Consider the following 23,046-nt stretch of genomic DNA (forward strand, 5'->3'; position numbering starts at 1 on the left):
AGTGTGATGTGTTTTGTAGCCGATCACGTCGCCGCTTTGTAAGATCCACTGTTCCTCTGGCGGCGCGCTGTAGCGAAGCTTTCGCCTCTCTTGTTGTGGCATGTCTGTTTACATCGGCAGCATGGCTCGCAGGGCAGGGGCAGCCAGGGGCAGCCGAGGGAGCAGCGCTAGCAACAGAGGAGGGGCAGCTGGAGTAAGAGGAGGCGGAGAAGCAGAGAAATGTGAAGCAGGACATGCAGAAGGGCTGCCAGGAGAGCCAGGAGACACAACCAGAGAAGGAGGGATAGCCGAGGAGCAAGGGGGAGAGAAAGGAGGAGGTCCAGGAAGAGCAGTTTATGGAGCAGGATGTGGTTCAGGAGCAGGGGGAAGAGGTGGAGGAGGAGGAGGAGGAGGAGGAGGACTAGGTGGAGGTGTGTGTCGGGGAGTTTGCATGTCAGTCCAGGAGCTCAGCTACTGTCTGTGTCTGCCCTGTTGTTGTACAGTGTTACTGCAGCATGGAGCCGACCCCAACATCCGCAACACTGATGGCAAGTCCGCTCTGGACCTGGCTGAACCCTCCGCCAAGGCCGTGCTCACAGGTCAGTTCCATATCTGTCTAAATATCTGTCAGCTAAATGTCACACACACACACACACACACACACACACACACACACACACAGGTCACTACATGTCTGTGTTTCTGTGTCTTACTCTCTGTGGCTTGCGTTCTCTGACAGATTCCTGTGTGTCTGTTCACATCTTTCCTGTTCTTAGTTTCTTGTTTGCTCTGTGTTTCTCTCTAAGCAGGCACATTTCCATTTCTATTTAATGTTAACATTTTTCCCACAACTTTCAAGCAACATTCATTTCATCATTTTGTCCAAGGCTGCAGGCAGTGATTTTTATAACCCTGTAAATCTATCGCCTTCTTATTTTGCAAGGCTTCAACAGCTCATAGCCTTACTACGCTTGTTATTCAGTTTTCGCGTCCAAGGCTGTACGCACATCGGTCATCACATTTTCTCCATTCAGCTCTCTGCCTCGTTCCAGGGGTCAGGAGCGTGTTCGTGCTTTTTTTTTTCTGTTTTCATTTTTCTTCTTTGATTCCCCTTCTGGTTGATGTTGCACTCATTGATCAGCTACTCAATAAACTCGCTCTCTATGTTGGATTTTGGTTTGTTTGCCATTCTTTCCCCTTCATTGCCCTTTAGTTTTTTTTCTGTAATGCCTTTCTAGAAAATAAAGGAATAACCAAAAATGGTGACAGCTGTCCTGTACTGAGAAGTGTCTCTTTAATACACCACAATGCTGCAAACAATGAGGAATTAAAAATATATTTAAATCCCCCCCCTCCGATCATCCATTACGCACCACTGTGGCCTTATCACCACCACCACCATTATCGTTGTTCCACTTGGGTTACGGTCAGTTTTCATGGCAAAATATTCAATGTAAGCTGCAGAAAGAGGCTTTTACGCCCCTTAATAGCAAAACAATCGATAAACTAATTGGAGAGTGGCCGATACGGGACTCTAAAACTTTGCAGTGAAACTCAGATTAATTACTGGCTCTTTCATCGTTACAAGCTTTTAAAGGCAGCAGGACTCATTACGCTTGCTCTGTGGTAGAGGAGCCACTGTGGCACAGTTACAGCCTTTAAAATGAGGAGCTATTTAAAAATATATGTCTTTGCATAAATAATTTTTTCCCCCAATTTCTCCTTAGTTTAGACAGCTAAAATACAGACAGAAAAACAGGTTCTCAGGTCTGATTTCGTCACACTATATTGCATGTGTGTGTGTTGGTGTTATATGTCAGTTGTCGAGCTGTGAGTCCTTTGACTCTTTGTTCAGATGGGGGAAGGTTGAAGATGGTTCTCATCAAACTAAATTAGTTTTTTGTTTGCAGTCGTGGATGAGTAAAGAGAATTAAAAATTGAGAATCTCTTCCTGTGCTCCCAGTGTGTCTCTGGTTATTGACGTAGGCTCTAAATCAGTTTCCACAGCACCACTTCTGTGTTTACATCATCAATTCCCCTCGTTAGGCTCTGTGGTAAATGAGATAAACCTCGAGATACCGCTGCGACGAGCTGTGCGGCGTCAAAATGTAAAGAGGTGGTGCGATTTCACCGCAGACGCCATGTGAAAAATTATTATTGGCAACTACACTTGAAATGAGGTAATTCTTTGTTGCCAGAATTATTGAACATTGCTGCATATGTTGCAGTTAGCCCCTTCACCTCCTCTCACTATCACCCATGATACAAGTTTTACAATGGAAATATGATTTATAAGCATTAAGATTAAAAGATTTAACAGAGGAGCAATTTAATTTATCATATTCTATATGTGATAGAAATTGTTTACCAAACATTCCTAACTCAATTAAGTGGGTGTAATATATAAGGACTCACAGCAGCTCATAATGTAAACAACAAACTGACTGATACAGACACACAGTGCAGCAGTTTATCGCACCTATGTTCTAGTGAACTGTCAGTGAGAAGCACAATCTTTTAATCAATAGAGAGAGAGAGATAATTATTTCACTGACATAACCGCCGTTGTCATGGAGTTAAACTGTGAGACATGGGGGAAGAGACATGAGGCAAAGGTGTTGTGTGAAGTCAACAGGTGTATGCTGGTGCTCGTTTCCAAAAAATCCACACTTGCAGCAGTACTGGCTTTGACACACAATTCAAGTTAAGGCGCTAAAGCTGCTTCTTGTCCCTCAATCGTCTCAGACAAATCAGATTGTACAGACATGATACACATATTTTAAGATTCAGCGTGACTTTCCAGGGTATTATTGTCTGTGATGTCCAAATGTCCATGTCTGGATTAACGTCTACAAAAAAGTCTCCAGAACCTGCCTGAGAATAATAGATTTCCGTCAGTATCAAAGTAATTGGCTTCAGTGTGAATTATTGAATTATGAAACCCCCAAAAAAGGCTCAAAGTAAAGGTAAGGGTCGAACCTCACCAGTGACCTACTGAACCATGATACATTTTCAAAATGTTAATTCATTTAAAGCAGATGTATGACGCCCCATCTGTCTATTCTACACCTCCAATAATGGAAAAAAAACAGCTTGATTTGGTACTGAAACATCCCCTTATTTACATACCAGATCAATAACATTAATGATGGCTTTGTTCCATTCAGATAATTAATTAAGCTATGCCAACGACCCTGCATGTACAATACACGCATGTACGCTGGTTCACCTTAATTAAGGTGCTTTCATAAGATACGTCAAAAGGCAGATTAGCAGGTCGTCAAAAGTTATCGTGTTTGGAACACATAAATGTGACTGATAACTCTGGTCGAAGCCTCCAAAAAAGAGCAGATGGGTGCATTTTGAAATTTTAATGAAAAAGGCAACAATGAGACATTTACAAGGACAGCTAAATGTTATCTTCTGTTTCCAACATCTGCTGTTTCCACAGGCATCTAGCGATGCATTCAGGTGAAAATCCACAGCCTAACAAAGAAACTAGTTCATCCATAACACCGGAGCTCTTCCCTCCATCATTGGCCCTTTCCTCCAGCAGTGGTTATTTCGTGTTCTGTCTGAACTGTTCAGATCGGACAAATTTACCGCATCTTGTTAGTAAGGTGAATTATGCTTTTAATGCCTGACACTAATTACCAAAACTACCGTCCTGTTACATTTTCTGTTCACCCATTGCCACCCTGGAGTCATTCGACTGCTGTAATCACTGTTGGCAGCTATAAACGCAATGCTCTCAAAGACAGTTTTATTATTGCCGGCTTTTGGTAAAAGGCTTTTAAATCCTTTTTCCTGGAGAAGCCTTCCAAAAGTGTAAATGTGAACATGTATGATTGTGTTTGTATATTCGTGGCCTCTGTATAATTGTCTACAGTGACACCCTGCAGGAGCATTTTTCCTCCCTGTCCTATATGTTCTGTGTCTACGATATGGAGGTTCCGCTCTATTCCTCATCCATGCCGCAGGCCAGCACGACTTTCAGCTCCGGACTGCGGTGATGGAAGTTTATATTGACCCATAAATTAGCCCTACTGCCCTGCCACATCCAACAAACTGCTCTCAGAAAATGATAGACTCTGCTCCCTGTTAGCTGGGAGATGTGAAACGGAAAGACAGAGAAAATTAGTTTTTTTTTAAGCAGCTTCACGCCACATTTTAATTAAATTTTCCTCAGTTTGTTTCCTGATCAGGGTGGACAGGGCAGGGCGGTGTTGACTGTCAGGTCTTTGTTCAGTCCCGGACACGTCACAGATATGCTTTTTTAGACGCTCAAACGGTGAATTCTGCAGTTAAGTATGAGACACCAGTATTCACACCACACCAGGGGGCAGACTGCCATCCTTAGCTCTGCTTCTCACAAAGAGAATTTGATGACAAAGGCCTGGCTGGTGTATTGATGCCGGTAAGAACAGGCTCCTCCAAACTATGTACTGTATAGTATTGTTGGACCTGGCTGTTGCAATGTCGGTAGCACAATAGATAACCAATTAACTCTGATAGAAATGTAATTAAAAAAAAACAAAAAACTTGTCACTCATTATTTGTGCTTTTGTAGTGTGAAAGCTTTGACAGTTTCAAGTGAATTATATTGTTCGTTATCAGGTTACAAAGGAGGGCACGCACAGATTTGTTATGAGATTAGCTTATCGCTAAATGGTCACTTGGCTCACGGAGCTAAATTCCAACGTTCCGCGGTGCACGGCATTTATCAGATGTTTGAGCGGCGCTCGTATGTGTTGACCTGATTTGCGTTAATGTGGAACGAGTTGAGGAATGCTCGACAGATTTGCATTTTATGATCAGATGAAGTCATTTTCAGTACAACCACTGCTCTTTATCACACAAAGAGTAAATGTGAGGATGCGGCTGTGTAATCGATTATGCGCAACACGTTCATTTACTGTTTTGGTGGTAAAGTATTCCATACAGTAGAATTCAGTGGCTTTTGCTTAACAGTGGTGTATAATGGCGAACAATAAGACCTAATCTAAGTGCCGGGTTATGCTAGAAAAGAAGTAGTTGGTGTGTCAGACTGCAGATAAGTAAGTGAGAGAAACACACAGCAGTTACATGAAAATCCCCCGTAGAGATCACCAGGAGGATTTTTCTTTACATCTATCTTTCCTGTCGCTGGTGATTGATCTTCTTCTGGCCGGTGAGCAGTGATTAGGACACTTTCATCACGTTGTTTCTGCCCTTGACGATTCTCTACTCATCTTTCCGTGGCTTTCTTTCTTCACCCATCAATTACGCCGTTGTTTAATGAGCTTGCAAGTACAGCATGTACTCCATCCACCCGTCATCCTTACATCAGCCCCGGCGTCGCTCTCTCTCTCTCACTCTGACACATCATCTATACTTTGTCCTCTTGCCCCCTGCTGTCTCTCACCCGTCTCGAGCTCCGTGCCGAACAGCCCCTTCCATCTTTCCCCCTGTGACATTTGTCATTTATTCTCTTTCTGCGCTTCACTTGGAATGTCTCACTCTGCCTTGTCCTCTCTAAATCCCTGACAGCAACATGATTTCAGTGTTATATGAAGTATACATAGATATGCTGTTGGTGCTTCGAAGATGTCAGCCAAACCCAAAAAAGGCTAAGGCTTTAGTTTGTCCACCACATTTTCAGCCAAATACTCCTTCAAACAAACCGACTGGTGAGACATAAGCTCTGTGTAACTTCAGTGGTAGAGGTAATTAATCCCCCTTTAATTTTTCTCTGCTGTGAAGCACTCATTGTTGATTTTATCGACATCGCTGGTATTAAGCTCTCGTAGCTTTGTTTGTTTTTGTCTCAAGTAGGGAAAAATTGGTGTTAAGACTTGGCTCCCTCTCCAGGGAGAGAGAGAGAGAGAAAGAGAGCTCTTCAAAGACTAACACCTGTAGAAGGAGAAGAAGAAACTTTATAGATGCCGTCATTTCAGCCTCAGGCTAGATGACAGAATGAGTGATAGGTGTGTGGGTTAAACTCTGAGCCACTGATGGAGAGGAGGGCATGACTAACAGTGCACTTACCGCCCAAAAATGAATGTTGAGACTGAAAGTGCTGTTCAAAGCATTCCCAACTTTATCGGAAGAAAGAAACAACATCACATGATCAATGGAAGCAGCCAATAGGAATGTGCTGGATTTTAAGACATTAAAGCTTAACTATAATATAATAACAGGTTTAAAATCTCTTTGATGGTACATTGATGTATATGGGGCGGCTGTGGCTCACAGGCAGAGCGGGTCGTCCACTAATCAGATGATCGGCGGTTCGATCCCCGGCTCCTGCGGTCTGCATGTCGAAGTGTCTTTGGGCTTGGGCAAGACACTGAACCCCAAATTGCTCCCGAAGGCTGTGCCATCGGTGTGTGAATGTGTATGAATGGTTAGAATGGTTAGATCCACAAACTGATGAGCAGTTGGCACCTTGCATGGTAGCCAATGCCATCAGTGTATGAATGTGTGTGAATGGGTGAATGTAGTGTAGAGCGCTTTGAGTGGTCGGAAGACTAGAAAGGCGCTATACAAGTACAGTCCATTTACCATGTATAATTTGGTGAATGGTGTTGAATGAAAGTTTAATAACGTCTTGCTGTTGAACTATTAATTGCCGGCTGCAATTCCCTGTGTTGTTGGACTTGCGTTTAGCAAAGTTGTTGACTCACTAGTTTTTGAAAATGAATAATATATGCATAACAAATACACATGTACAGCTGTCCAGGCTAGCCAAGACACCATGACTTTGGCTCTCCTTCATGGCTGAAATGGTTACAGATGCCTGTCATATTTTCCCAGAGTTGATGTCTTCAAATAGCTTTTTTTGTTTGGCCAGCAGTTGAAAATCCAAAGATAATTGACTTACAGTGACATAAAGCAAAGAAATTTAGTGGCAAAACTGCAGTGAGCAAGTTTTGGGTATGTAGGCATCAGTTTGTAGAATTGTTGGTTAATTTTCTGTTGACTATTGATGGACTAAATATAGTGTTATCCCAATACATGTTGTTTTTTTTTACCTAAATGCCCCAATAAAACATGAATAATAGACAACAAGCTACAGATACTGGGCTACAGCTCTCTGCTACTGGTGTCTGGGTCTTTGGAGTAAGACAATATTGTCTACCAGTTATGATGTATTTGGTCTTGAAATCTGTGAAAGAGACGGGGCCCCTGAGTTGGAACTTTGTGTTCTTTTTGGTGAAAGTGTAGGTGGTGTACGAGGCAGCAAGTATGATGATGAATACTTGTCAGCTGATAATCAAACAGCGTCAGGTGGTGGAGATGCTTTGGTAAATCTTTTATCTTTTCACAGCTTTCAAAAGTTGGCAGAGACACCACCAAACCTTTTTCCGTTTGGATTCAGCCACGACAGGCTATGTGAAATATGTCAGCAAGGATTTTCTTGCGATGCCGTCTTGCGGTGCACATAGTGTTTGCTCATCTACTGAGGTGTCAATTCAGTGATGAATTTAAATGGAGTAGGAAACCACTCAGGGTTTTGTGCAACACGTTATCGAAGACCAACCAATAAGAGAGGGTCAAATATTTACTTTGTTTTAGATAGAGAAGTTTGAAATATATAAGTACTATAAATACTATAAATAAATAAAAAAGTGACTACTCATCCGTGTATTTATTATTGCTGAATAATAAAATGGAGAGAGAGAAACACTAGAGAGGTTAAATAGAGATGGGAACAGAGAAAGAGTGAGAAAGAGTCCATTAGCTGCCATTAATTATGTCTGATTGGTATTCACAGACTTGCTGCTTCTGAGCCTCAGAAAGATCAATTCTCCACTCTGGACCTCAGTCAACACACACACACACACGCACGCACACACGCACGCACACACACACACACACACACACACACACACACACACACACACACACACACACACTTACTTATTCCTTTGGCCTCTCTTGTTTTAACTCCTACTCACATTTTTCCACACAGATTCCTTACTCGATTCCAGACTCTTTGATTTTATTTAATCTATAAGCATACAAAAACGGAGGTTTTCTATATGAACCTTTGTTCCAGCACATCGGCTGTGTTATACTTGATAGAAACATGACGTATGAAAGCAGACCAACATCACGAAAACGTGTTATCTTTTTGAAATTAGCTGAATTATCATATGAAGGAAATTACTGCAGGTAATCTGACAAAGTGTTGACTAATCTGAGCCTTAGTTTCTGACGTTGTGTCTCGTCTTTCATCCTAATACTGCTCATTAAAGACATGAGAGCTGTCTTGACACGTCAGTGCAGGCAGGTAAATCCCAATGAGTACCTTGTACAGCAGGTGGGAATCTCAGGATGTGCTCCAAATTGTGCCTTCAACTTTTTTCTGTTTCAAATTTGATCTGTTCTGAGAAGTTCTTTTTGTTTTGTTTGTCCAATCATCTAGTTAATCGTCGAGTCAATCTGTTGTGGATGGCGCCGTTCTGATTGTAGATCTGTTCTGTTTTTTAATAGCTTTGTTACTTTGAATACTATCGAATGAGTAATTTAAAGGAAACTGATACCAAACTGATATCAAAGTATCTACGCTTTTGACAACTTTACCCTCGATATCCTCAATTGTTTGGGTCTCGTTGGAGAGAATGTCATGGCAGTTTCAGGTGGTGTCATTATGGCGTCCGCTAAGGATTCCCCCCTGTATTCTATCTACTCTCAATACTTGGTACCAAAAATGAGTCGAATTGAGCCGTACCATGCAGTGGGTACAAGAGTTTTCATCCTTCTTTCTATTTTTAATTCTTTTTTATTTAATCGTGTAGTAGCTCACACACACAGTTGCTCAGTTTGGGACAGAGTGCAAGACAATATCCGTGTGACCTTTTACCAGACTGCTGCTGATAAAATGACTCATGAGTGGCAGGTGAGTAAAGGTCCATGGATCACAGGATAAACAGGATGTATGATACAGTCTTTGGATCAGTGGATTAAAGTTGAATCCATAATAGAAAGCAGCTGAGAACAGAAGAAGAAACATTTGTGTCCACTATGACTTCATGATAAATGTGGATTTTTTTTCCTCATTATCTTTCTTTGATGAATGCTATTATTTTTACTAAAGCAATGACCTAGTTGCCAAATGAAAATCAATTGAGTCTTTGCGTTTCATCTTATTATTTCTGTAAAGCACGTTTAAACATTTTCAGCTTTAGAGGATAAACTGAATAAACAAAGCGTTAGTCTCACTTAGACAACGTGAGTAGTCAAAGTTGGCCTCACACTTAGATTCAGAACTAAACACTTGGAACAGAACTTCAGTCTGTTCAAGAGTCTCTGAGGACTGGATATTATCATCACACTCTTTTCACTATTTTCTATATCAGTCAAAAGCACAGTCACTCAGGCTTGGTTCAGATATGACAGATACAGTATGTCTTCCCCATATGGTACAAGTTTTCAGCTCCGTGTCCAGCTGTAAAGTGGATCTTGTTTCGTCTCCAGTCTGTCACGAAAGAGAACTGAGATGCCATGTGAACGAATGCAGAATTAAACAAACTTTGAACAAGCTTTTTCTCAAGAGTCCCTCATCATCTTGTCATAGTTAGCTTTTCATCCACAGGAATGGGTTATAGACAACAGTAATAGGCTGTCAGCGACAAAGAAAGTGCTGCTGCAAGGACATGCTGATATGAGAGGGACGTGAGGGGAAAAAGGAATCTCTAGATAATGAAATTACTTTCAATCGTCCAGCCGTGCTACAGCACAGATACTCCTTTCTCTTGCTTTCTGCTTTGTTTTCATTTGGTTCTTATTTTGCTGGTTTTTAACTACAGGACTTGGAAGGTGATTCCCCATTACAACTAAATCATTGAGAGTTTTCTTTAGTCTGAATGTTAACTGGCAGGGTAATTTATCACAGAAACTCTGGTTCAAGATCATCGACTTGCAACTGCCTTTACATCAAGAAACAGGAACTTACCGGACTATTGACAGCAGTGCCTCGAACACCATTCCTCTAATTTACTACAGGAGAGAGACATCCTTGAAGCAGGAAAATGTCCTGGAGAAGACTTTTGAACTCTCTAACTCTCTCCCCGCCGGCGTGTTAGTCCAGCTGAACTTGGCTCGACACGATTTTAAAAGGGCAGCTAACTCTAAATGACACCATAACTTTCTCACTGAAACTAAAACAGTCAAGTCATGCGCCGTGGCTGTGATTTCTTCCGGGTGCAGAATCAAAAGATAAGTGCAAGACTGTACTCCCACTGAGGCCAGCATTTATGGCTTCTGGCTGGCAGCCAAAGGTGTACATAAACACCACAAAGACCACAGTCACCCACGGCATTAAAACTAGACAACAGGTATGAACCATAAATAAATGTCCATGAGACAGAAGTGAAGATGGGTGCTGATAAGAAGGGACAAGGAAGAATTATGCCGAGTTTAAGCCATCAGTAGAAGGTATAAATGGGAATAAAGTGAAGAGGGGAAAAACCTCTAAGGAAACTGTTCAGCTTTGGTTGTGGGAGATGCTATCAGAGGTATAAGTGGTACAACAATTAAAAACTTACTCCCCCCAGGTACAACGATCTGCGAATTAAAGAAAAAAGGCCAAACTAATATATCAGAGAGCTATCGCTAAACTGTTTAATCCCCAGTTGTTCATTAGAGGACCACTGCCAGAGGTCAACAGAGGGATCAACAGGTTGAGCAGACTTTTAGCATTAAATACACGGCTAAGAAAAGCCTGTGGTCTGAAAAGGATCAGCTACTTTGTTAGCTTTAATCTGTAGTCATCTTTTTTAGTGCAGATGGCCTCCACCCAAACACATCTGAAATCTAAATACTGATACAATGCTGTTTTTTGACTGTGACACCCATCGGTCAGGCTCAAGATTGACGCACCCTGGCGCCAAAAAGACAAAACACCACAGCCTTTGTGTCGGTGTACTGATAACCAGCTCAGTGATCGGTCTTCAGGTTCTTCCGCTTTCCCCATGCCTCACCCCTTTAGGAACACGTTATATGAATATGAAATGTGCTGTACAAATGCACTTGCCTTTTTGTAGAGTATCCTTGTCATAAGTGGAACTGGTACTAATCACATTTGTTTCACTGCCAGACTAGTTTTCATGTCTTGGAATCAATTAGGGGTTCGTGTCCACCCCGTTCTGCTTTACAAGCTAGAAGTGCTGAACAGAAGTGCTGGGAAACATTAGTCCTTTCTCCTTTTGCTGTTTGACGTACAGAAAAAGTGGAAGCTGGTTGTTGAAGGCGTGCTGTCAGCAAGTGCTTGCACTCTATTGTAAATAACGAGAAAAAGAAAATTGTTGCTTTGAAGAGAGGTCTGTTGTGGGCAGGCAGCTTTAACATAGCAGAAAATTAGTCAGTGTGCACTCTCACAAGGGCTGGCGGAAAATGATGAGGGATTTAAGGGGGAGAGAGAGAAAGGGAGAAAAGTTAAGTGGATACACGTAGAAGAAGAGATTAAATTCAGGGTGTGAAAGAGTGAAGGAAGAAAGATGACCATGCGGAGTGGCTTTGATGACAGGCGAACAGAGATGAACTGATGCAACGTCGAGTGAATGCAAAGAAGTCGGAAAAGAAGGCAGGTCTGCCCGGTGTGGGAATCGGTGTTTACGTTAGCAGCCTAATCAGAAAGACGAAGAACCGCTGCAGCTTCTCTGAAGACTTCCAACCTCCTAATGCAGCCGGAGCGAAAGCAATCTTGCACCTGTGTGCACCTTGAAGTTTGTGTGTGTGTACGGCTGAGAGGGGGAAAGTGTAAATTTCCGTGGTTGCAAGGCCAAGTGTGTAGCTTTCTTCCTCTTATCAGTGACATGCTCATTGATTACCAAGATGATTGCTGTTCCCCAGTGATGAATGAGCCCCAGCCCCATTTCCAGACTGATCTAGCAAGAGAAGCAAAAGAAAGTGACTGTTTTTTTTGTTGTTGTTTTTTTTTATTTGTTCGTTTGGTTTGTCGTGTGAATGTGTGTGTGCGTGCAATGGACTTCCAAGGTTCCCTCACCCCATTTGGACCATTTTCCTGCAGCTGAAATTGCCTAGTTTCCCAACACTGAGTGATTTAGGGAGGGTAGTCTGCCATTCTGCAAGGGTACACTAACAGAATTTACTTAATGAACCCAGTAAAAGTCAAGAAAAGAGAAGTACATACTAATCTCTATCTCCCAGATGAGGAAGCTTTCTGGAAAAGTAGAAGGTTTGGATGAATTAAATACACCCTTAAAGACAAGGCTAACTCTTGTTTCAAATGTGTGCATATGAATGTGTGTGCTGGTAGACAGTTTGCTCAATGTTCTTTGAAATCAAACAGATTGTAGTCTGGTTTGCCTTGCAGGAATTGTAAAATACTTTACAGTAAGATTCTTTATTAATTATTGAGTTATTATTATTATTGACTTAAATTAAGCAGGAAACAACCAGGTTCACACTTTGAGGAGTGTTGAGATTATGAGATTACATATCTATTTACCAGGGAGAAAAAACAGTGAAATGTCAAATAACAAACATAAACAAATAATAACAACAATAACAAATATAAAGTATATAAAACGTGAGTCATGAGTAATTTTTTTGGAGCAGCCTGCGAGCTTGGGTGGACTTCCGAGCATCCCATGTAGAGGGATGAGCTGTCGTGTTTCTCCTCAGTTGTTGTGCGACTCCTGTTTGCACGCCACACTCGGGACAGCTGCAATATGATCTCATCGTATTCATATTCATTTGTCCGCTGCGAACTTTGTTGTTTATAGTTTGCTCGTGAGTGGAAGAGTGGGTGTTTCGACCTCCTCCCTGTCCTTTTGTATCTGTTTAATGAACACTGCTGTTGCTGTTGTGTTGTGTTTTTTTTTTCAGCTGCGCTAACTAGTTTCCTGATACCAACACAAATTATTATTTGTAGTTTTCTGTGTGTGTGTGTGTGTGTGTGTGTGTGTGTGTGTGTTAATTTCCTATAATGTGTGTTTGTGTGTGTGCTATATATATTTTTTTAAACTTGTCTTTAAACCTAACCTAAAGATTATAATGTGCTAAATATCAGTCATGACAATGACAACAGTGCTTTTATTTTCTGCACAAACTCAGATAGTGATATAGTTAATGAAAGCAGGACACACACACACACACACACACACACACACACATTTTTGTGGGTTGACATAGTTGCCGAACAGAAACAAACATGAAAAAGAAAACAAGCAAAAAAAACGATTTTAAAAACCCAGTTACATGAAACACACCCTAGCTCACCTCTGGCTTCACCCACAGTAAACTATAATTGTAACAGTTTATAGTGTCATTTGGCTGCACCCACTCAAGGTCACAGACAGACACTGATATTGTATCATGATAAATTGCTAAACAGTCCATTCTCTGGTTTAGACACTGACAGAAACATTCTTACGCTGACATCACTCTGCACAGTGAAAAGTGAGTGGAGTGGGTGGCCAAATAAACATAAAAAATAAACCCACAGTTAATCCAGAGCGGTTCTCTTTGGTGCACTGTGTGAAGCAATTAATCACACAGTGTAAGTGTTTAGTGTATGTGAAGGAAGCTGAGCCAGCCAGCAAACGGCCCAAAACACCATCTTTTATTATTTCTGTTATTTATTTATTTATTTCACCCCACTTTCTGATTGGTCTCAGCACACACAGATCCACTTACAACCTCAGCAGTTGCGACCTTGCAGAGGTTGTAAGTGGATGGCTCAACTCCTGACTCAAAGCCAGTTGTTGTATAACAGAAGATAAACTGCTTCTACAATAAATGATATTTGATCTAAACACACAGACAGACAGACAGCTGGGCACTAAGGCGACTCATGGTCCAGTCAGCATCAGTCAGCATCATCTGTGCTTGTACAACCACTTGATACACACACACACACACACACACACATATACATATACATGAGACAGAACAGAGTATACAGACGGGTACGCCTTTGGGTGCGGGCAGGGGCAGGGAGAGGTAGAGATAGCGAGAGAGAGGAGAGAGGGGGGGGGGACGGTGTTGACAGGACGGCAACGCACCGGGGCAGATAATCGCTGAACGACCAGGGTGGCGGCACACACGGGGAGGAGAGAGAGGAGAGAGAGAGACGAGAGAGAGAAGAGCAGCGCTAATGAGCTAGAAGAAGCGAGAGAGAGAGTAGAGAGAGAGAGAGAGAGCGCAATTGGAATTCAAGCATCGTGAACACTGGTGTCTACTGCACCCTGTGCCAAGGGAGACACACACACACACACACACTCACAAACTCACATAATATCATCATTCAGGAGGCAGCTAGCCTGTCCCGAGCTTTAACCTGTCCTTGTCTCTTCTGTTTGGAGTCAGCAGCATTGTCGACACCACACACACACACGCACACACACACACGCACACGCACACACACACAGACACACACACACACAGACACAGACAGTCAGACTCAGATGTGTTCATACATACTTAAATACATACATCCTTCTCTGTCTTCCACCAGTTAGCTGCATGAAATTTAAATGTGCAGCTGCAGACAAGCACAGGTATCTGTTGCCAGTATAGAAATGAATATTTTATCTATTCTATTAATATATGACATTTGAAGTGATTTGCTGACTTTGTGACTCAGTATCGCTCACCATGAGCAAGCAGTCATGTTCTGACTCCGTCTCACTTAAATAGAAGCTTTTAGGGATAGAGCCAGTTCATCCCTTTTACATCCTCTGTGCTGTTCTCTTCATCCTCGTGTGTGTTATCATCAACAACACTTTAACAAGATAGTCACAGACAGGGTATAGCTTGTGTAAACACACAACTTTATTCTGGTGCCAGCAGGTCCATTGATGTTATACGGACCTACAGTACAGTCACAAGTAAACAATAAAAGGCTTTTCCACCTTGTTTGTTGTTTACCTTCCATTACAGAGCTGTACTCTGGGGTTGCATATATATCAGTGACTTTGGTGACTCCTGGTGGTAGTAAAAAAGTCACACTTAAGCCAGATTTAAATGTCAGTTTAGTGTCAGTTTCAAGTATTGTGATGTGTTTTAGAAGATGGTTTAGCCTCTCTTGTTCCCTTTATTTCTATTTCTCTATATCCTCTACTCCCATTCCTGAAATGTGTGTGTTTATATATCTATGCATATGTTTCTTGATTGCAAGTGTAAGTGGAGAGAGAAGAGAGGGAGAGAGAGAGAGACTAATTAAAACTGCTGAGTCACCAAAGCATGAATACTGCAAACTCTGGCCGAGCAATATATATATATATATATATATATATCTTGCGTTGCCTACAACTCATTTTGCTCGCCTTCATTTGCACCCTGTGCATGAGGTCAGACTCAGCTGAACATAATGATATAGAAAGTGAACTTTTTGTTCAGGTTGAGGTCACACTCTAATTGAATCGGGAGGCTGAGTCACTCCCTTCCCGTCATGAGTGGAAGGAGGCAGAGGCGAACATTTTGATGTAAAATGCACGTTTGAACGGTTTTTGTTGTCGTCTGTTGTTGTTGATTTGAACCACTCTAGCCATACCAGACATCAAGAAGCTTGATTCTGAACCGTAATGTGCCGTAAAGTGCCGTTTCAGAGTTTGCACTGACTTCAAATAGGAGTGTGTTTGAGCGTTCCTTCAACTCTTTCCAATTTGCAATTTTCTAAAATTCACACCGATATTTCCAACCAAAACTTGACGTCCGATGAAAACTATAAAATAATAATAAATATGAAAGATTGTTGTGTGTGATGCACTTCAAAAGTGATGGTAATAATGATTATGATAATAATAATAATGTCAATATAATCCAGACAGCTGTCAAGTGTGTAATTGAAAATGGTTCTGTCTCTGCACATAAATTAGTTTAAAACTACATCGTCTAATTAAGTGTCCTGATCTCCCTCTGTACGTTTCTCTCTCCTCTCTTTGTATTCATATTTTTCTCCCCCCTTTCTACTTTCCCCGACTGTTCCGCCTTAGCCTTCCTAACACCAATTATACTGTGTCAAATCCATGCATGTCAGTTTCCAGATCCCTAATCATCCCTTCTCTCTTTCATCTACAAATCCTTTGTTCCTCCCTCCTCCCCCCTTTTCCCTTCCCTGTAACCTTTCTTCTCCGTTCCTCACCCTACCCCACCCCTCCGACTGCACCGTACCCATCCTCCTCATCCTCTTCCTATTTATCTGTATCACATTTACCTCTCTTCAAATTTCAATTTTATACCTCTCTCTTTCTCTCCAGCCCCTTTCAGAAAAAAAAAATATATATGCAAGCTGGCAGTTTTGCACATTGTTTTTTTTTTTTTTTTTTTAAACCCTCAAGTCACTTTTTTAGTAAAAGTTGCAAAGATATAGTCGGACATGTGGACCACTTTTTTATTAAAGAGTAGCACTGCTAACAAAGTTCAGCTATATAGCTGCGATAGCTATTTCACAATAAAACTCTCCCACTGTTCCGGCATTGGAAAGCTCTTAACGTGAAGTGGCAATAGCCTAAATTTGGCCCGTGGGGAAAAGTGGCGTTTTTGAGAAACATGGAACCTTGAGCCTCAATGTCTGATGATGAACTAGCCTAACAATTAAACATAATTACTCACAAATCATTTATGTAGAGTTGCCATCTAATATTATAGTTGGAACATTCCTTAACATTACAGCACAGAGCAAAACACTGTTCCCAGAGAAAATGCCCCCTAAAACCAGAACTTGTTTTTGCATTTCTGTTTGATTAAACGAATAAGAGGTAACGTGTCAATTATTGATACTTAACAGGGAAACTCCAGCGATTCTCACATAAAGCTCAGTTATTTTGTCACAAGGACTTCTGTGTCTTCTGTGGTTCTGAGGGGAGCTTTTCAAAAAAAACAACTCTGATGTAATTACATCAAACTGAGCTTGAGACTGAGGAGACTGTCTGCATTACAAACCGACGATGCAGAGCATTTAGGAGGCTTAAGCAAGGATTGAAGTTGCATTATGATGAGTGTAGGAGCCTGTTTTTTTTTTGGAGCTTGCATCAATTTTGACTATAATATTTGAAAATCTTCCTTGTGAGTCTCACAACTTTGTGGCAATGAAGGAAGCAAACAAGCGCCATTTCCCAAAATGCTGGACGTTTCCTTTAAGGTCCTGTCACATGGAAATACACTGGACAGAGCAGGTCTCTCAAATCTCAGCTGTTAATCATATTTCAGTGTTAAATGTAGAACACGTTTAAGAAATCACTGGTGGATAATCACAGGATAAGACATTATTGGGTTTTTTTTGTACAGCTCATAATGCATTTTATTTTGAAATGAAAAATTGGTGATCTGGTCTTTCTAATAATCATGATGGTCCCTCAAAGGAAGACCGATGTTTGAATGGCAAAAAGCCATTAATTAAACAGACTGATGAATCCGACAATGTTACAGATTCCATGTCTGAGAAGAGCCTCCATCACCCCCACCCTTCTCTGTTTTCCAGGCAGAAAAGACACATATACATATGGGAAGGTGTGTGTGTTGTGACTGTAGTAGCAGGGGTGGGTGAGTGTGGGGGGTGCAGGACTAAAAGAGGGAGGTAGGGGGAGGGGTTTGTTTATTTCTGTTGTGGGTTTTTTTTTTTTTTTTTTTTGATGGTAACTGCGCCTCCTGAGTCCACTGGGGGAAGGAAAAGCAGGGAGACAGAGAGAGAGGGACAGAGATGATGGAGAACCAGGGAAGATGGTTAGCAATATGAGCAGCAGCCGAGAGACGGGAGACAAACACGGCAAAGGAGGGAGGGATGGACGGGCACACGGACGGATAGAGGCAGAGCGCGTGTCAGTCTGCCGCTCGTCGCCCAAACAATGAACGTGCTGTGGTCGCTGCCGGCAACGCATCGTCACGGCAACCGGAGCCAGAGGGGTGCGCACTGAGCCAGAATGGCAGAGAAAGAGAGAAAGAGAGGAGGAGGGGAGGAAGTAGGAGAGATAGAAAGAGAGATGGTGTCTTCCCCCCAATAGATAGATCCTTCCTCTGTGTATGTCTTCACGCGTGTGTGTGTGTATCGTTGTTCACGATCATGTGCGTCTGTGTGTGGTCTGTGTGTGTTAGCGGCCAGTTGTCTGACACCATGATCTTCTGTAATCATCTAGGTGAATACAAGAAGGATGAGCTGCTGGAGGCGGCGAGGTGAGTACCAGTCTCTGCATGCTCTTTGTTTTTATTTCCTTTTTTCCTCCCCTTATTATGTTGCTGTGTTTTTTCCTCTTCCTCAGTCACCTCTTCATATCTGTGGCTGCCTCTCTTCTTGTTTCCAGGCTTACTTTCTTCTCTGCTCCTCTTCTCTTTATGTTTCCCTTCCCCTCCCCTCTTGTTTCCTCTCTTGACTCTGTTTCTTCTCATTTCCTCTTTTTATGTTTATCATTTTCTCCCGCTCTTCTTTTCTCTTTTATTCCTGTTTCCATCTCCTCTCTTCTTCTTTACCATTGCTGTCTTTCCTTTCTGATCCACTTCAGGTTTTTTTTTTTTCATTTCCGGTCCTTGTTTATTATCCTCCTGTCTCTCATTTCTTGTTTTCTTGCTTCCCTCCCTCAGCTCCTCTCTTGTACCTCTTCTCATCCTTTTCAACAGTTTCTTGATTCTTCCTCTATTCTGTCACTTCCTGTTATTTCTCTCCTCTCCTCTCCTCTCCTCTCCTCTCCTCTCCTCTCCTCCCCTCTCCTCTCCTCCTATCCTACATCGTTTCTGTTTCTTCATCTCTCTGGCTTTCCTCTCACCTTTGTTAGTGTTCTCTCTACTTTGATTTGAATGCCATCATTCCTCCTGCCTTCGATATTCCTTCCAGCTTGCAGTACATGTGGGCAAGGGACACTTGTCACCTGTGCATGTTATGGTTGCAGGCCTTGCATGTGGGCAACGTGTTTGTGTGTGTGTGTGTGTGTGTGTGTGTTTTCGTCTCTTGCATGTTGAAATGGCATAGCTTTCGTTTGGGATTGTGTGTGGGTGGTTGAGCGCTCAATGCCTGAACCGCCTTCCTCCCGCTCTCTCTCCCCCTCTCCCTTTCCCTCTCTCTCTCCCAGGCATACACACACACACACACACACACACACTAGGAAGCAGCTGGCCTAGCATAGCAGTACCCCAGTGTATTATGGGGTCAGCAGGCTGTTTAAGTGTGAACTGTGAACTCAGTGTGTCTTTATCACAGCTGAGCCACTGACTGGCTCAATGTCATTTTTCCGAAGAATTTATTTTTCTTTTATTCAGTGTTTGGTCAAATAACTCCCACACATGGCTTATGGGATATTGTTGTTATTCTGCTTTATTATTTATTTATTTTTTGCTTTGTGGCCCAGATAACATATTTGCAGAGCAGTAAAGAATAATAATATGTATAGCTGGTAAAAATGCTTCTACATAGTCTGAGAATAATGCAGTGACTCAAAAAAACTGAAAACTGAAAAAAAACAAAAAAACAGGAGCTGTCCAGTGAACCAAAATCTGTTCCTTTGCTGATCTGGATCCTCTCTTACGATTTATTAGCTGGTAAATATCAGTTGAAGCTTTGTGATCATTAAAATAGACTTTAGATGTTCAGTCAAAGAGAGTTTTTGCAGATCTCATACAGGTGATGTGACTACAGTAAAATGTTCGCAAACACTTGCTTACTCGCACATCCAGCAGACACAGAGCAACATTCGGAGTTGTGTGTTCTGTCTACCCGATGAATGTAAGTTTAATATTAAATCTCCATGTGGCTCTGTTAGCTGTCAGACCAGCTTGTCTCTAACTTTGTCTCTCTGCTGTTTGGTGCTGGACAGGCAGTGCCAGTGGTGGAAGGAACGCCAACACCACAGTGTAGAAATATAATGCTACAAAAGCATTAGCATAAAGTACTCAAAGTATTATGCTCCATGCAGAATAGCAGATTTCAGAAATATTTATTATATTATATTATATATTATATCATTGGATTATTGATGCATTCTTGTGTATGTCACTTTAATATTGCAGCTGAAAAAGGTGAAGCTGATTTGAATTACTTTACATCCTGCTGGGTAGCTTGTAATTTCACCCTGGCATCAATCAAAGTCTTCTTAGTTTATATGAATTATGATTAATTTATCAAAGTCTTCTCTTAGTTTATCAGCAATCAGCAAAGTAACTAAAGTTGTAGTGGAGTAAAAATACAGAGTACAGAACATGAATAAATGTATTTACTCTCCACCAGTGGGTAGTGCACAGAGGGTTCATTAGAGCTTTTTCACTGAAAAAAGCTCCCCACAACATCTGGAAATGACACGAGTTAACCAAAACAGTAAAACCATTAAAGCAAAAAATGAGCTGAAATATGTTCAAATGCTCCCGAGGTGATTATTTTTGTTTTGCATTTCTATATGAGCAACAACAGCTTTCATATTATGAGTCGTTAATTAATCTACTGATAATATTAAAGTACAGATTAGAGCAGATAAAACCAAACCATATGTAAATAAAGGCTGTGGTTTATGTTTGGTAACTTCCTACCATTAACACGAGATACGATTCAAGTCTAGACATAAGGAGTAGAGTTGCATGATACCCACGGTATACACGGTACCCCGCGGTGCCAAATCATAACCGTCGCTACTATACTAGAAATTTTACACGACGGTACTACCGTGGATTACTATACTACCGGTGCCAGTCTCCGCTACATAGCGGCCGCCTCTGCTCTCCTCCCGGCTTCTCACTGCATGCTACTCCTTTGTAAACAAACCAACATGGAACCGCAACCGAACTACACAGCTGCTGAATGATTGGCTGTTTGCCTGTTACTGGTGACGTCCAGGGATATGATAGGCTGTTTCCACACGCTGGGTCCGCCCGTCTGTTAGCTGATTGGCTGTTCGTGTGTTTCTGCCGGCAAGAACGAACTCCGCGAAGACAGCTCCGCTTCGATAGAAACTCGCTTCAAAACAAACAACAAGCTAAAGTTCTGTCTCGCCCAGACACGAGACAACACACTCACCATGGCAGAAGCACCGGGCCCGAGCAGCGAGTCTGCCGTGGCGTCTTCGTCAGTGGCAACACTAATTTTGCTTAAAAAACAAACGTCGTTGTTTCAAACTAACTTGTACAAATACATTGCAGTTTATAAAAATAATAATAATAAAAAAAGGCCGCAGTATCGCGATAATACCCGGAACCGCGATACTTTGTCTGGTATAGTATCGTGGTTACTCATTTTGGTATCGTGACAACTCTAATAAGGAGCAGCGTAGATCCAGTCACACTTGCAAGTAGAGATCCTCAGAAATGCATTTTTGTTTCTCTCCCTTTGTATAAAAAAAAAAAGGAAGATAAATATTCAGGCCTGGATGTGAGCGCTGTCCCTCGTGGGCCTCTGTAGATTATTTGTTTGAGATCAGATAAAACAATTGTATCAAAAAGATGACAAACTGGTACTGATTGGGACTTTTGAAGTGCTTCAGAGAGACTGATGAGTTAGAATGATTTATGACTGTTCTCTCTGGATTTGTAAACATGGAGCTGGAGCTGCATTATTACAGTCAGAAAGAAATACTTTGAGATTTTGGGAAATATACTTATTTGCTTTCTTTCTTAGAGACAAAGACACAAATACAACACCACATCCTTCGTCCCTGCATCGAAATGAAGGCTATCTTGTGTCTGGGTACCAGCATGAGGAAGGGTGCTGTTGAGCAAAAGACAAAAAAAAAAGAATAAGAGAACTACATGGAAGATGCAGAGCAGTGCAGGTAAAGGTAAAGAAGAAGAAACTTGGGGTGGAGAGGGAGGGAGAAGGTGGACAGGTTTGATTAGAAGAGAGTGAGAGGATGGAGAGAATGTGAAAGATACAGAAACAAAGAGAAGGAAGGAGAGGCCCAACCGAAGAACAAAATTAAAAGGAGAGAGGGGAAAAATAGAGGAATAGAAGAATAATCCCTTTCTTTCCATCTGACAGCTTCCTCCTTTACGGCTGTCACGGCAGTGATGGTTGGACAGGGCCGCTGCCTTGGCAACGCTTTCCTGCTGGTCAGCCAATGCCAGGGCAGTGAGCCTAGGAACCAGGAAACGCAGATCAACAACATAAACAAAATGTTAACTCCTCTGTAGCTAGGCTAAATAGTCTTCTCTAACACATTTTCTGTAGTTTGTTGCAGTCAGGTTCACAAGAAAACACACACACATACCCTGTCTGTTTTCTGCAGATGAAATTTCTCTTTTTCCCTTCAGTCTCAAGCTTCTTATCTCATTCACCCTCATTTTCTCCCCCCACACACTCTCCTGCTGAGGAACAGTGCTAATCCTGTGTGGTGCTGGATGGATAATGTGTGTGTTTGTCGTGTGTGTGTGTGTCTGTACATTTGCAGGAGTGGAAACGAGGAAAAGCTAATGGCCTTGCTTACTCCGCTCAATGTCAACTGCCACGCAAGCGACGGCCGCAAGGTAAGAACAAAGCACGAAACCACACGCGCGCCGTAACGCGGTAACAAGCTCATTGCTGGTATTTTCTGCCCCTCAGCAAAGTTATTAAGGTTACAAAAACCATCAAAGGGGTGCTGAAAAGTTTTATTTTTTATTTTTCCGACTGGAAAAGTGAAACAAATGCTGTTATTGGAGGCTTTAGGCCCCAGTTGTATCGAATAATCTGTTAGCAGCAGTGTTCTTTGGCTGTCAATCGTTAGAATAGATGGAGGCACAAACACATCAGTGAATAAATTAGCACTATCAGAAACGTGATGCCGGCAAATAATATATTCCACGTGTTTTTCAGCTGATTGAGAAAAATACAAAAAGTAAAGATATAGCTGCAGTTTTAGATAAATTAGCTTTGAAGTGTGAGAGGAACTGTATCTCTGCAACTACTTCATGATGAACACTGCACAGAGAATTGAGTCTGGCTTTTACTTTGGTGGGAAGTACAGGAACTCACCAGTCCCTGTGATGAGGTCTTCACTTTGCAGAGGAAGATTTTAACGGAGGTTAGAATTTGGTTTACGTTTTCCTTGTCAGATTCACTGACTTATTTTAGCTAAGAGACGTACTGAAGTCTGGGAGAACCTGAACTTCTAAGACATACAGCTGTTCAGCCAGCCTCATGTTGAGTCCAGTCCCTCCAGGAGTAGC

The 23,046-nt window shown here is 41.9% G+C and overlaps 1 protein-coding gene across 4 annotated transcripts in view; it reads left to right on the forward strand.

Annotated features, from left to right (window-relative positions):
- Nucleotides 1-23,046, forward strand: part of tnksa (tankyrase, TRF1-interacting ankyrin-related ADP-ribose polymerase a) — an 82,239-nt gene that overhangs the window by 10,292 nt on the left and 48,901 nt on the right. For 2 of the 4 annotated variants that reach the window (XM_027278584.1, XM_019260142.2), the window contains exons 4-6: nt 483-578; nt 18,066-18,102; nt 22,290-22,365. In XM_027278584.1, coding sequence (XP_027134385.1) covers nt 483-578; nt 18,066-18,102; nt 22,290-22,365 — 209 coding nt within the window. Of the gene's footprint in view, nt 1-482; nt 579-17,547; nt 17,836-18,065; nt 18,103-22,289; nt 22,366-23,046 lie in introns of those variants that run through there. The other 2 variants (XM_027278587.1, XM_027278585.1) reach the window with 2 other exon arrangements.

This window comes from Larimichthys crocea, chromosome IV, assembly GCF_000972845.2.
Source record: "Larimichthys crocea isolate SSNF chromosome IV, L_crocea_2.0, whole genome shotgun sequence".
In the NCBI taxonomy this organism is placed as follows: domain Eukaryota; kingdom Metazoa; phylum Chordata; class Actinopteri; family Sciaenidae; genus Larimichthys; species Larimichthys crocea.